This window comes from Lissotriton helveticus, chromosome 8 (assembly GCF_964261635.1).
Source record: "Lissotriton helveticus chromosome 8, aLisHel1.1, whole genome shotgun sequence".
Lineage (NCBI taxonomy): Eukaryota > Metazoa > Chordata > Amphibia > Caudata > Salamandridae > Lissotriton > Lissotriton helveticus.
The window spans coordinates 1,344,098,789-1,344,114,603 of NC_136069.1; the positions used below are offsets into that span (position 1 = coordinate 1,344,098,789).

Genomic DNA, 15,815 nt, shown 5'->3' on the forward strand with positions numbered 1-15,815 from the left:
ATTGCGGGCAAACCTGATAGTGAGAAGCGAAAGACTAAGACCATTCACCGGGGCGGCGCCATTCAATCAAATATTATGGATCGCTATACCCATTCTAAGGGATCCCCCGGTGGTGCGAGTAAGTCTCTGGACGAAGCGGGTGACGGCTCGGCAGCGGCGGCAGATTTGACCCTGCATGATGTCATGGGCGCCATTGCTAGTATGAAGACCTCCATTGGCCAACAATATGAGGCTCTGTCCTTAAAGCTTGACACTGTGGCAATCGACGTCAATCTGATCAGGGCAGACTTATCAAAGACCAACAAAAAGGTCAAATCCTTAGATTTGAAGACGTCTAGCCTTACAACTGATGTGTCCGATTTACAGACGGAGGCTCGCCGGCTGGAGGAATTTGAAAGTCTGGCCAGACGCAATAACGTCCGTATTATTGGGGTCCCTGAAAAGTCTGAGGAACCAGCCGCAGATCTCCTTGTGGAGGACCTCATCCTAAACCATCTCGCCCCCAAAGGCCTGAGCAACTTCTTTGCGGTGGAACGTCCACACAGAGTGCCGAGTGGGAAACCGAAGCTGGGCGCCACTCCGTGGCCTATTATCGCCAGAATTTTTAACTTCAGAGATAGAGACGCTATCCTGCAGGCATCGCGGGTGGGCGGCCCAACGAAGTTTGAAAACACCACGGTGACCTTCTACCCAGATTTCACCCAGTTCGTTCAGAAACAAAGAATGGGGTTTCAGGGGGTGAAGCGAAGACTGAGAGACATGGATATGAAATATGCGATGCTTTTCCCAACTCTGCTGCGTGTTGAATACGAGGATCGGACGTTTTTCTTTGACCGCCCTGAGAGAGTGAGTGACTGGCTTGATACATTGCCTACGCAGCGTGATCACTCGGAACATTCTGGAGGAGCTGAAGGTGGTCCGTTGGAACAGGAATGAGAAGTGGTTGCTGGTTTCCGGACATTGTGCATACCTGGCAGCTGTGGTTTGATGACTCTTACACATGTGTTCATTATAGTGTGACACCCTGAGGTGGCGGGGGGAGTGGGACTCTTTCCTCCTCCGGGTTTCTTTTTGTAGACGAGTTTAATGTTAGGGCGACAGGCACACTGCAAGTTGGGGTGGCTTTTGAGTCTAACGCAGGGGTGCATGGTGGGGTGGAGTGTCTCTGGTATTTGTTGGGGGGTGGGTGGGGGGGGTTTGGGTGTGTTTCATTTTGTTTCAAGGCAACGCATTGATTTACTTCTGGACCTGGGTGTTGTGTTCGCTGTGGGGTGGATTTTGCATTTACTTCCGGGATGGGGGGTAGGGGGTTGAAGTTATTGTGTTGGAAGGTTAATGGGTTGGGGGATAGGATAAAACGTGGGGTAGTGTTGCAGCTACTGAGACGCCTCTCCCCTGATGTAGTGTTACTGCAAGAAACACATCTGATTGGAAACACATGCCATGCTATGAATCGGCGAGGATATCGTCTTCTCGCACACTCCGGATTCACTACTGGTTCTAGGGGGGTGGGTATCCTGGTTAGGAATTCCCTCCCCCTGGTGGTAGACGACATAATCCTCGACGACAGGGGGCGTTATGCTGCTCTCACCGGTAGATGGGAAGGAAAGATTATCTCACTGCTCTCTGTATATGTCCCACCTGGTCTGCAGACTACAACCTTCGCTGATTTGGGAAGAATAGTTCTGGGGCTTCCAGAGGGCATTCTGGTGATGGGTGGAGATTTCAATTCTGTCGTCTCTGGCAGGGAGGACCGCTACACCCCCAGGAACCTTACGAGATCGCTGTCCTGGTTGGGTGGCTTTCTGGAGACGCTGGGACTGGTAGACTGTTGGAGGCTTCTGCATCCGGGACTGGCGCAATACACCTTTCACTCTGGTGCTCACGGTAGTCTCTGTAGACTTTACTATATCTTGATGCCAGCAGCACAGGCCTCTTCGGTTAGGGAAGTTAGACTCATGGCTAGGGGTATTTCAGATCACTCCCCACTGTGGCTTCTAATTGACGCGAAGATGGGGGTTGAGGGTCGAGTGGCCCCGATCAATCCTTGGTATCTCCGTAACCCCAAAACCCGGGCAGAGTTGGTCAAGTCTCTGGATTGCTATTTTGCTGAAAATGTGGGGTCTGTGTCCTCTTCTGTTTCGCTGTGGGAGGCCTTCAAGACTGTTATTCGTGGACAGGCGCTATCGTTAATCGCTGGCGCCAAGAAAAGCAAAAATGAGGCTGTGGTCCGCCTCGAGACCGAAATAGCTAAGTTGGAAGGAGATTTGGAGTTGGGTGTCACTCATGATAGGGTTCATGTCCTCAGTCTCAAACAACTTGATTATAGAGCGTTGGTAACGGATACTGCTAGAGCAATGAGTAGAGAGCAGCAGGGACGGCTGTATGATGTGGGAGACAAGGCTGGGAAACTGATTGCCTGGTTAGACAGAAAGGAGAGGGCGAATCGTGTGGTTCCCGTGGTCGAGAGAGCTGATGGAGTGCGAGTGACTGATCCTGTTGAGATTGTGGAGTGTTTTGCGGAACATTTTCGAACTGTGTATTCCCCAGTATCTGATAGACCAGAGGAAGACTCACATCTGCTACTACGTGACATCGCGTTGCCTTGCCTGTCAGATTCAGATAGGGATTTTATGGACTCAGCACTCTCCGTTGATGAGGTGGCAATCGCTATTCGTTCCGTCCGATCGGGCAAAGCTATGGCCCCTAATGGTCTCCCCATCGAGCTTTATAAGTTGCGCCCTGACAAGATGACGCCGTATCTTCGTGATATGTTCCTGGAATCGCGAGACATCGGCTCCCTTCCTCGTGATCAGCGACTTGCGACCATTGTGGTGATTCATAAGGAGGGAAAGCCGCGGGATCGCTGCGCATCCGAAAGGCCTATTTCGCTCCTAAACGCGGAGCCTAAGATCCTTGCAAAATTACTGGCAAACCGCTTGATAAAAGTGATAAGTGACCTGATCCATCCAGATCAATCCGGTTTCATCCCACATCGTAACACAGCATTGAACTTGCGGCGCCTGCATGGCGTCCTTGCGAGAGCAGCGTCCCTGCGTGAACCGGCCATCTTGGCTTCCTTGGATGCTACGATGGCCTTTGATACTGTGGAATGGCCATATCTCTGGGCTGCTCTTGCAAAGTTCGGTTTCGGTCCTGGTTTTATCGGCTGGGTAAAACATTTGTATGATGAGCCATTGGCTCAGATTGTGGTAAATGGTCAGGTTTCTGGTTCCTTTGTTCTTGGGAGGGGTACGCGGCAGGGGTGCACGTTGTCCCCTCTTTTTTTGCCCTCGCCTTGGAACCTCTGGCAGCCTGGCTGCGGTGGGAGCCATCGATGAAGGGTATTCAGTGGACCCCAGACTTTGAGGATCGAATATCACTTTACGCAGACGACATCTTGTTGTATCTCACATCACCTCGAAAGTCGTTGATTGTACTGTTTGACGTGCTGAACTCGTTCGGGAGGAACTCCGGCCTAGTGATTTATTGGACCAAGTCCTGTGTTTACGTACTTTCGGGTGACACTCCTTCATTGCCGCGCGGTTGCCCCATACAGGTGACTCAGACAGGATTTAAATATTTGGGGGTCTTTATTACATTGGACCCGGGGGTTCGATACGATCGTAACCTGCTTCCCCCGCTCCAACGGTTAAAAGCTGACGTTGTGGCATGGCGCAGACTGCCATTGTCCCCCCTCGGACGTGCTGCTCTTTTCAAGATGTCTCTGCCGCGGTTTTTATATGCGCTTCAGAACACATTTGATGTCATTCCGACTAGCTACTTCTGGGAGGTGGAAAGTCTACAGAGACGGTTGATATGGGGTGGGCGTCCGCGTATTGCCCTCGCTAAGCTGACGCTTCCCTGGTATGACGGCGGTATCACACTCCCGGATATTAGGCGATACTATTGGGCCTCCCAGCTGGGAGCGATTAATCATGGTATGTACGGTCCCGCGTCCAACCCTGCATTTGAGATGGATAAGTGGCAGATACCGGGCGAAGATTATAACTGGGTGCTTTATTCCAGATCTGTTGGGGGGGAACTTTCGGGACCCACTAAGATAGCGGTGAGAGTGTGGCAGTGTGCGAACGCGGCAATGCGTTGGACAGATCGATTGACTCGGGCGACCCCGCTTTATGTGTCTGAAAGACTAGGCAGCCTGTGAAAGTTGAAAGGCTTTGAAGAAGTGGGATATGATCGGTATTTGCAAGGGGAGTGATCTTTGGGTCAAAGATAGGATTAAGACCTTTGAGGAGTTGAAGGTGTTATATGAGCTGAGTGATAAGGAGTTCTTCCGTTATGTACAGATCCGCCACGCGCTGAGGTTGGTTTTTCCTGTAGGTGTTGCTATCCCTGAATCGTCCCCACTCGAGGACCAGGTGCTTGACGGATATGTTCCAGACAATCAATTTCTTGTAGATTAAGGAAATCGTGCTAACAATCGTGTTGACCTGTTGGTTCACCTCAGAGAGATTTGGACCAGTGACGGTCTAGAGTTGGATGACGAGGACTGGCAGTCAGCGATATCCTCACCCAAGGAGGTCGCGATTCCGGCCCGTCTCCGACTCGTGCAGCTTAAGATCCTGCATCGGATCTATGTGACTGGCCCTCGCCTGATTCGCATGGGTTATTCGGTGGATGGATTGTGTAAACGTGGATGTGGTCTATCTGGTACTTTCCTCCACATAATTTGGGAGTGTCCAGAAGTGGCAGTGTTTTGGAGTCGAGTGCATGCAGTGATGGAGGAGGTTACGGGTGTTGTGTGTTTGCCCTAAGCCAGGCGTTGTTTGCTGAATGTTTGGGAACCGACTGATCATGATGTGGCGCAGACGCAGTGGGTGACTCTTGGGAATATGGTCGCAAAGAGAGACATTGCGCAGTTGTGGGGTTCCCAGAGACCGCCCTCTGTCCTGGCATGGAAGGAAAACATGGATTGGGGTATGTTTAGAGAGAAAACTGTGTATGAGGCACGCTGCAGACCTAAGAAGTGGGGGAAGATCTGGGGCTAGTGGAACTCGTACCGGGGTGATATTTGTACACCTCCCCTCGCCCATATTCCGGATGTTCCCCTTTCCCCCTGACCCGACATTCCTAATGTTGATTAAGCTCCGACGTATTATGACTCTACTTTCCCCCCTGCCCCCACCCCCTTATTTGCACTGATGATTTGTATTAAGTTGTGATGCACTTTCCTCCCTCCTTGAGCGCATATCCAGGTGTATTGCCTTTTATTGCCTTGTTTGTTTATGTTTAATCAACAATAAAAAGTTTTTTAAAAAAGTGCTTTCTATTTATATTTGCTGTTTTGAAGTGCGCAAAGATAAGTGCTGAAAATAGGGATTTAGGTGACTGTTTATTTTTGTACCGTCTGCGACTTCCAAATAATGAGCTGGTAATCCTAATCATAAGACTGGAAGTTTGTTGTAGGATCAGCACATTATTTATTTCCTTCACCCTCGATCCCTGATTAATGCCATAATAGCAATAGTTTAATTTATATCAGAAACCCTACGTCGCCGTCAATAACATGCTGATTTACTTCGTGTCATCCTGCATTCAGACGGCTCACTCCTCATTCTCACCCTTCACTTTCACGCTCACCCTGCACTCACAGCGCATAGTTATGAATTTTCTGCATTTGCCACATAATCCATCATCAGATGCATAATTTGCAGATTAAAATGGCTCAAACGGTTCAAATGTTACTGAAAATGCAGCAACACATGTTACCTCGCAGTGGAAGGCCCTTTCTGAATGTTGACTGGTCACCTTCCTGTTGCTTATGTGGGTGTTAATGTGGTACTTGTGAGGAGGAATAAAAGCCAGGACCGTGTTAACAAGTGTAAAAATAGCAAAATAATGCTATCGCAAAATCTGCAGCATAATTCGCCTTTGCTTGCTGCAGAATTTAGTCAACCATGCTGCATAATTTGGCCTTCTCCTGCCACATAATTCCAATGGCCCTGTTTATAGTGCTATGAGGTCCCAGCCTGTGGCAGAAAGCACTCTGAATATGTAAGTCATTATTTTAAAACCGTATTTACTTACTCCAAAGTAGGTTGCTGCAAAATGATGCAGTGATTGAGATAACACAAGTTCTTACAAAATATACTTTTTTAGTAATAAGTAATGAAACTGTATCTAATGCAGACATTTTTATAAGCGTCTCCATTATTCCAGATCTCAGCAGATAACACCCTTAAATTACATCTCAAAATGAATAGGTCTTTGCCATCATGAAGCTTTAAGCAGAGCCACTGGAATTATTCAGCAGAAGAGGACAACATTATGCAGCAAGAAAAGGTAAATTATGCTGCCCAATGAGCCACATTTTGTGGTTAGGATTACTTCATTATTTTGTCATTTTAACTCAAGGTAACGCTGTCTGGAAATATTTAATCTCATTAGTACCAGTTTAACACCCAAATACAGCAGTAAGCAACTACAAGATTACCAGTCAATCTTTGCAAAGGGCCTTGGAACACTTTGTCATGTTTTAAGCAACTTTTGTTCCGTTTGAGCTAGAATCAAGTTTTTTTTGTTCAAATGCAGTAAACTGTTAATTATGTAGAAAACGTTGCTGCTGCAGAAACTTATAATTCCAGTGGCCCTGGCTGTAAGTGACTCAATTAATGGCTGGTAAGAAGGCTGGTTTCTTTTTCAACTTTCTGCACTACCACTTTCGATTTCGTGCAGAGGCATCTCAAAGTCCGTATTAACCATTCACGGGCATTGTGAATGCTGAGTCTATGGGGTGGCAGGTAGAAGGCCAGGAGAGTTGCATTCAGATGCAGAGCCCTAATCCTCTCGATCCCTGGGGCCTCACAGTAATGGTGTGGGAGGCAGAGGAATGAGCGGGATTCATAGATATTGTCAAAGAGAAGGACCAGCATAGGGAGCACTGTATGGGGACTCATTTTGTGTTTACAAATTGCCAGATACTGCTTCTTCAGAGAGCTACCCCAAAGAAGGGGACAATGCATGTTTTTTTTGTTTTTTTTTTAAAGGGAAGCTGGTACTGCTGCCAAGTGTAAGGCCACTGCTGGCTATCAGTAAGGAAGCAGATGCAGCAGGACTGGGTCCCAGGGATTTGAGGGGCTCACTGCATCACAGGTATGACTGTCTACCTTTAAAAAAGGTGCATCTGACCTTTTTTTCCTTTCAAGCATTAGGACCGAGGTGATGCTCCATCATGGTGGGGAACAGGTAAAAGATCCAGACGAGATAGCCCGCTACTCAGGACTGCAGTTATCATTAGTGCAGGAGGTATAGTTGCATTGGGGTCAAAGGGTGTGAGGGGCTCACAACACCCCAATTATGGGGCGCAGTTTGTATGGGATAATATCTGTTTTTGTTTGATGCATTTGCTTTTTTATAAGTCTCACATTTAGTGCGGTTCATAAGCTATAGAAAAAGTCTTCCTGAAATCATCTCATAAGCCCCGCTCCCTGCACGCAGCCATGCCCCTCCCGCTCCCCCAAACCTTGCCATAAAGTTTTAGAGGGGGCCCCGACCTCAACACATTTTGCCTAGGGGAGGGGCTAGGAGTAAAAAAGTTTGAAGACCTCTGTTTTAGGGTCTTCACCCACAGGTACCACCTATGGCTTGCTTCGTCATCAAACCCTTGTCCCGTTCACCTAGTGTGGGGGGGACTGGCTCCACACGTTTGTCAGGAGAGTTCATTAAAATTGACTGCCAGATGCTACTACGTTTAGTACGAGTAGTGACCCTCTACTTATGAAGTTGAGATGTTTCAGCGGTTAGAATCGCCTGTGTGGGTCTGTCGGCTTTCTTCTGGACCTTATTTTTACACTAATCCATATAAGCATAACTGCCATTTATCGCCGTGTATATCCGTAATTTTTTATTTTAAGTTTTCAAAAAAGGTATGCACGCGGATCATACAGACCAGTATTTTGGACTTTTTCCTATTTGTTTTGGTCCAAGAAGAGGGAGAGAGTATCAATAGCGTAATGGAGTAATGAAATAATAATTGTTCATGCTTTGTCCATATTTTCTCCCAAGCAGTTGTGTGTCTTGTCATGCACATTCATTTTAAAAACCTCTTCTAGTCTATATTACAGGTTAAAATAAGTATCAGGCATTTATAATAAAATCAAGTAATATTGCACACCATGCATGTGATTTCAAAAGTGTACATAACTTAATGTAGTCAATAAGGCTTCATATTGTTAATCTGGGGGCAGGGGAGCTTCTTATAGTCACACTCTGTTGGAACAAATTGAGAAATTAGACTCTAGCATGTGTTTTTTAAGTGCTCGGTTTTAAAATCCTTTTTCAGAAGATGCACCAGGGTCTCTTCTGCTTTTGTATTACTCACTTTGTCAAAGGACAGTGCCTGCATCTTTACCTATTTGTCTCCCCGCGCCCTGCATTAAGGGGCGGAAGCCTGCTGTCTCCGGTTTTGTCCAATTTCTTGTCATGTGGTCATCACATGAGCAGGAGGTCTGTGAAAGAACGACTAATTTCTTGGGATTAGTGGTCGTAGTTTTTTTCTTTTTCCTCGGTGGGATCTAAAGAAGTGTCTTGTCTTTGTCATGTAGTTTAACAGCTAATATTTTAGGCTCGGATTCATAATGGTGATAATGTCAGGTTTTTGTTTCTTGACAGAAAGTTACTTCCTTTTCTTTGTCATGTGTTATTACTGATATTGGATATTAGCATTTCCCAATACATTTTTTTTAAAAACACCGAAATTCAAATGACAGCCCTACAGAAGTTATCCCTCAACTTCAGCAGGGGGTTTACATGGAAACCATAAAGCTAAAGGACGTCTAGCTGTACATTCCAGGGAACCACAGACGCAATACGTTTCTGCGCTTCATAAATAGACAAGGCACGTTACCAATTAAGGGTTCTACCATTCGGGATAAAATCAGTTCCCAGAGTGTTCACAAAGTGCTCAACAGCAGTATCTGCTTTTCTGAGAAGGCAAGGAATACATGTGATACCTCTGCCTATTCAACTGGCTGGTAAGGGAAACTTCTGCTCACAAGTGCAGAGACAGAATAAGAACAGTGATGACTACACTCCACAGACTTTGGTTGACCATAAACATGGAGAAATCTTTACCTACACTGCAACAGGAGAAGCTCTACTTGGTAGCAAAAGTAAACCTAACGCACCCAAAGGCGTTTATATGCGATAATGGAGTACTCGCAATAACGCAAGTAGCTCGCCGCTGCCAAAAGGGTCAGTCTCTGACATTGAGGACTGTAGGGAAGTTACTGGAAGAAATGATTGCTTCCTTCATACCACAAATACCACAAGTGATGCTAGGCATGAGACAAATTAAGGTGTAGTCCAACGTCAATGGTCACAAGCAATGGCGATCTGAGAAGATCTAGTGGTTGTCACATAAAAAGAACAGGAGGAACTGATGTGGTGGAACAAGACGAACATAACAGTAGGAAGACCCTTCATGCTAGTACCTCCCAACAGTGACCATCACCACGGACACCACCCACAAGGAATGGGGAGCTCATATTTGAAGATCAACATCAGAAGGGTCTGGAAACCAGAAGAAGCGGTACAACACATAATTTGCTGTAACTAAGGACCGTGTTCCTAGCCTTTCAGAAGTGGTTGTGGAACAAATCAATACAAGTTCAGAGACAACACAACAACAATTAATGAAGGGGGGGACAAAATCCTTCACCACATCAAGTCTAGCACAGGAGATATGGGAGGTGGGCCATCCAGAAACAGTTATTCATAACAATACATCTACTGAGGGTCAAACGTGGAAGGCGGACAAACTGAGCAGGCAAGCATCCACCTCCCACGTGTAGGAGATGATTCAGGAAGTAATTGAGAATGTGTTCAAAATGTGGGGGACACCAGAACTAGTCCTGTTTGCAACACCAAAAAACGCAAAATGCCAGTTCTTCACATCAAGTCACCCACACCACTCCCTAGGGAATGCACTGTTGATAGACTGGTCAGGGAAATTTGCTTACTCTTTTCTCTCTTCTCACTAGTGATCAGCAAGTGGTGACAATTACGGATGACGTTAATACTAATTGTTCCCCAGTGGGCAAGACATACCTTGTTCTCTGGTCTGTTGGAGATGGCACCCAACATACAGAGGCTGCAAGCGTTACAAGACCTGCTTTCCATGCTGGGGTGGGGAAGGTTCTTAGTCTAGAACCAGGCACATGGAGTCTAGCAGCATGGCTCCTGAAGACATAGAAATTGGCCATCTGGAGCTGCCAGAGAAAGCAATGATAGTCCTTAGGTAAGCAAGAAGAGGAAATGCTACATAGCAACATTTGAGAGTAGTGTGAGAGGTCTGTCCTTTTTCAGGACAGGACACAATCATCAGATATGTTACACATCTGTTAGAGATCTAACCTATGCATCACTAAAGGTACGGGGATTCAAATGTGTCACAAAAAAGCTGGCATGCAGCTAGAAACTAAACCAAGAGCACATACGACAAGAAAGAAGGAAGCTATGGTAGCCTTCCTGGTACACATTCCACTGAACGACAAATGTATGGCAGCCAAATAGCCGTCAGAACACACATTCACAAGACACTACTGCATCGATGTCTGGGTGATCAGAGAATCACAAGTGGGACAGCGAGTGCTGATAAACTTGTATATAAGCTTATCCTCCTCTGCAATTCAGCAACTATAGTGAAGAAACCAATACAAAATCGATGCACAGCATGTAAATCCAGAAATGGTTCATGCTGCAAAATGAAATGGTTACTTACCTTTAGGAGTAGTTTTGCAGCTTGAAGAATTTTCTGGATTCACATGCAACCCACCCACCTATACAAGAAATGAAACATCAAAAAGGTGATGGATAGAATGCATGAATTAATCTCAACCACTGGCAATTGATCCAGGCCCCATTCCAATCCAGTTTTTCGCACACCATGCCACCTCAGTTTGGACCCAGCCAAATACAAATCAACCTTGACCCTTTTATTCATGGGAACAGTCTAGCCCGAACTACAAAGCCATGTCCTCCCTAAACCGGAATACAAGCAAACTAGGACATGTTTCGCCTTGATAAGGACTCATCTGCCAGGTATAGCTTGATCCTTTAACGGGCTCCAAGCACTCCATGGTACAAACACTGTTCTTAAGTACAGTCATTATTGTCCAATGTCTTTTTATTCAGACCTATTTCTCATTTTTAACCCGTTCATAATTTTCATCTGTACATACATTTCTTCACTTGTTCGACAACACCTTAGGTCATGCCAACACGTGTTTCGTCCGTTAACAGTAAAACTGGACTTCATCAGGACTCATAGCAATTGATATTCTCCATCAAGCTCATATCAAATATAGTTAGTTCAGATATTCCAATATCCATAAGTCTCCAAAGTCTATTTTTAGGTCCATAATTGTTAGGGACTAGGAGCTAAGATAGTGCTTGTAGGAAGGTGGATATCGGACTATGGTTACCCCCAACTTTTTGCCTAGTGTTTAGCTGGTTTTCGACCTAGTTGGCCTGGGGCCCTGCTATTCAGGACCCCAGACTAATTGCTCTCTCTGTAAAATGGACTCCATGTACCTTAGGTACATCCCTAATTGGATGCTGGGTCACCTTATCAGCCCCTGTACAGTGTACCTTAGGTACCCAGGGCATAGGTGTACCCAGGGCCTACCAAGGGCTGCAGCATGTATTCGGCCACCCCTGGCTGGCCATCCAAACTCACACAACTGGCTGCTAAGACAGCTGGGGCAAGGTGGTGTAATCACCCTTTGCTATAGATATAGTATACCTATATCTAACCCCAAAATGGACACATATACTCCTATCAGTCACTCCTATGGCAGGCCTTATCAATCCTGAAGGCAGAGCGCTTGGAATTATGTGAGATGGTGCTTTAGCATGAGCTGAGCCTGTCTTCAGCTTGCGGAACCAAGTCCTTATAGCTGTTCCATGATAACGCTATACCATATACTCTTAAGTGCATTATAATCCTCGCGGTTATTGCCGACTTTGGTATAGCATTATCAAAACATGTCGAGTAAGGTGTCATACGAATTGGAATACTACCCCCTCGCCAGTTCTGGCGACGGGGGTAGCATTCCACCCTTTTAGAGGGACACGACATGTATGTAACCGAGAACCCCGGTTAAAGTTAAGCAAAGCCTCAGCATCACAAAACGGATGCTGCCACCACAGACACAAGTCTGACCTCCTGCTGCTGGGAGTCCTTCCAGCGAGGGAGGGCTGGACAAAGGGTTTCCTGCCTTGGGAGGTGCTAGCACCACCCCAGACAGGATTTTGTGTATTGAGGTGTAGGGAGGGCTGAAAGGAATGAGACCTGCCTGGGGCACACAAGGTGTCCCTGTGCATACCCCGGTTCAAACCAGTTGCTGGGGCACTCCAGCCCCAGCTCTGGCTCGAAACCGGACAAAGGATAGGGGGTGTAACCACCCCCCTTCCTGGTCCCACCAATAGGAGGGACCTAGTCACAGTACAGCCCCCTTTAGCAGGATAAAGGTAGGAGCTGGTCCCATTCCAAATTAGATTATCCTGAATTGAAACTCTACAAGAAGAAACTCTGGACTTCGACGTTCTGCTCCACAGAAGACTGAAGAATCTCCCTTGTGGGCAAGGAGTGTCCACCCTGCAACTGCAGGCACCATCAAGCGTCTTAGCGGTCCACTTTGTTGTCGTTCCTGCTGGAACCAGACTTCTGAGCCCGACGAGATCCGGACTTCCAGACCTCTCCGACCTCAACCTACATCTGCAGCACAGCTGAGATCCGTGGGTGCGACGAGACACGTGGGACCGGCCATCTTGAAGAAACTGCACTTCGCTTCCAGCACGACTTCAGAGGCATCCTCGAGAAAGTGCTTTGGGGATTGAGAAGCCCCAGCCCTGAGCAGCTCCTGCACCGAAGACCAGCCCTCCAGCATCCACGAGATCTGCGTGGGGCCCTTTTGCTTGGTTGCTGCTCGACGCGTTGTCTGGTCACTTGCCGGCTGGCTAGTGACCTCCTAGACGACGATCCAAGAAATCTACACTGCTGGTCTGGTTGCTCCAGACTGGCCCTAGCTCCCTTCCAAAAGAGGAGCACCTTGGACCCTCCTGGTCCACTCCAGACGCCGTTTCCACTCACCGCGTGGGTTGCCTTTGCCAAGGCCTGTTTACTCCGGATCCGACACCGCCGACAGCGAGAGCCTGCGTGGGACAGCTCGTGCCTCCATCCTGGTCGTCGAAGACCCCTCCTGGTCCACGTGGCTGCAGAGACAAGCGTCCACTCTTCACCTGATCGCGACAACAGCATCTGGTTCCACACCGGTCACTGGCTAGTGACTTTGAACACTGTCCCCTCTGCTTTCAGGTCCTCTTCTTCCTCGATCCACTCGTGGGTCGCACCGGACATCTTCCTCCTGGTCTCCTGCAGCATCTTTCTTCAAGGCTCCATTGACTTCGACGCGGAAACCCGACACACTTTGACAGCTATGCACCCGCAGCCCGTGGGCGAGGTAACAAGAGCATTTCGGTGCTCAAGGGGAGATTAACTCTCCTAGTGTCCAGATTTCCAGTCGTTTTAGTCCTAGATAGTAAAGACTGTCCGTACTTACCTTTTTCGTAAACTGTACTGCCCATTGACTTTGTTCCGCATCTCGCGTGTGAGTTCACACTCTGCACACGCGTCCCGTGGGCCTCCTGTTACTTACCTAAGGTTAGGATAGTGTAGTCCCAGCGATCCTACAGCCTCTGGACTGCTCCATTCCTTCTATCGATTTCCTTTTACCATTTACTTAGTATATGGTTTGTCGTGCCCCTAGGGCACCATTGTAATTTTGTGCAACTTATCGTATTTTTCCTAAGAGATTGTCATGTGCTTAGCCCTCTGACCTCATAAAGAGTTCAGAGGTGTTTGTTATTGATACATATACTGTTTATTTTCATAACAACCTGTGTGGTGTCCTTTCATCTGGTATTCAAGGGGTTATATGTGGTAAAACAGCTGGCTTCACATGCCAAAAGAGTTTAGCCTAAGACTGCTTTGTCCATGCTACCATTAGGATAGCTGGTCTATAAGGTTGACTTGCAACCAATTACCATAAGGGTTGTTTGGACTGATACAAGGTGATCACTAGAACTAGTGAGCATCATATATCAGGCCAACTTCTCACAGTGCTCCCTTATCGTGACCGTAGGGTAGAGTGCTCCCGTCGGTCGGGCGTCTTTCGGCGGTGTACGCCTGACCGACGGGAGCACTCTAGCCTACGGTCACGATAGGTGGACGTGTTTTAAAGTATGGCAAACAACAATGCCTAACTAGGTATCAATAATGATCACAAAAAAAGCAACTTAAGGGGTGATCTGTTTAATATGCCACAAAATAAAAAATATATAAGCCAGAAAAGTTTTATTTTTAAAAGAAAGCGAAGACCATGTTAATGCAAATGAATGAAAAACCATTAGTATGAGATAGGCAAGTGTATATTTAGATGTTGTAGCACTCGGACAAATGCTTATCAAATAAAAAATGAACTTCTATGTGCTTAGTGTGACAAAGAGAACACAGGGTGCTGGAGAATGACCAGAATCGGCCAGAAAAGCGTGATCAAATTAGAGAAAATTGAAAAACAGACTATATTCTAGTTTACATTTATCTAACGTTTGTAACAGATCACAACAGATATTGGTGTCCTTACATCGTCTTCTAAATATGGTTTCAAGAGTGACCTTTTTATACTGTCCTTTTTACACCACTTCTCCAAGGCACGCATAGTTTACAGCAAATGCCAAAATGTGACTTAGAAAATTTTTGTTGCACTCTTTTAACTTAAGTGTTTGATAGCTTTACAATACACAGATTTCTCTAAAAGCATCATTTTTACTATTGATATTTTTCTTTCTTTGCAGGTCCTAGAACCGTATTTTTCTGGGCACCACTCATGAAATGGGTAAGTATTGAAACTTTCTAAAAGGCTTAAAAAGAACAACTGATGTAACTCTTGACACTTGTCTACTAGACCTGCAGATTAACAAATTATCTGTGATACATGACATGCCAAAAGCAAGGATTTAATGCTGAGTGGATGGATCCTAACGGTATTAGAGTATAGAAAAGCAGTTTAATTAACTTGTGTAGCTAACCAACCTAACGTTTTGTTTAGGACAGACATTAAAATAATAAACCCCACCCCCTCTCCAAGCCCTTACCGTCCCACCCACCCCCTCTCCTAGCCCTCCCCCTCCCACCCACTCCTCCCCATGCCCTTACTCTCCCTCTCCTAGCCCTTACCCTCCCACCTCTCCCCATGACCTTACCCTCCCACCCACTCCTCCCCAATCCCTTACCCTCCCACCCAGCCAAGCCCTAACCCTCCCACCCACCCCTCCCGCTCTCCAAGCCCTAACCCTTCCTCCTGCTCTCCAAGCCCTAACCCTCCCACCCACCCCTCCCCCTCTCCAAGCCCTAACCCTCCCACCCACCCCTCCCCCTCTCCAAGCCCTAACCCTCCCACCCACCCCTCCCCCTCTCCAAGCCCTAACCCTCCCACCCACCCCTCCCCCTCTCCAAGCCCTAACCCCCCCACCCACCCCTCCCCCTCTCCAAGCCCTAACCCTCCCGCCCACCCCTCCCCCTCCAAGCCCTAACCCTCCTGCCCACCCCTCCCCCTCTACAAGCCCTAACCCTCCTGCCCACCCCTCCCCCTCTACAAGCCCTAAACCTCCCGCCCACCCCTCCCCCTCTCCAAGCCCTGACCCCCCGCCCACCTCTCCCCCTCTCCAAGCCCTAACCCCCCCGCCCACCTCTCCCCCTCTCCAAGCCCTAACCCTCCCGTCCACCCCCC

The 15,815-nt window shown here is 47.4% G+C and overlaps 1 protein-coding gene across 1 annotated transcript in view; it reads left to right on the plus strand.

The window, feature by feature from the left end:
- The window catches only part of MPC2 (mitochondrial pyruvate carrier 2), a 112,369-nt gene that overhangs the window by 55,830 nt on the left and 40,724 nt on the right, over positions 1–15,815 (plus strand). Inside the window, exon 2 of the mRNA XM_078658330.1 lies at positions 14,881–14,921. Coding sequence (XP_078514456.1) covers positions 14,881–14,921 — 41 coding nt within the window. The remainder of the gene's footprint in view (positions 1–14,880; positions 14,922–15,815) is intronic.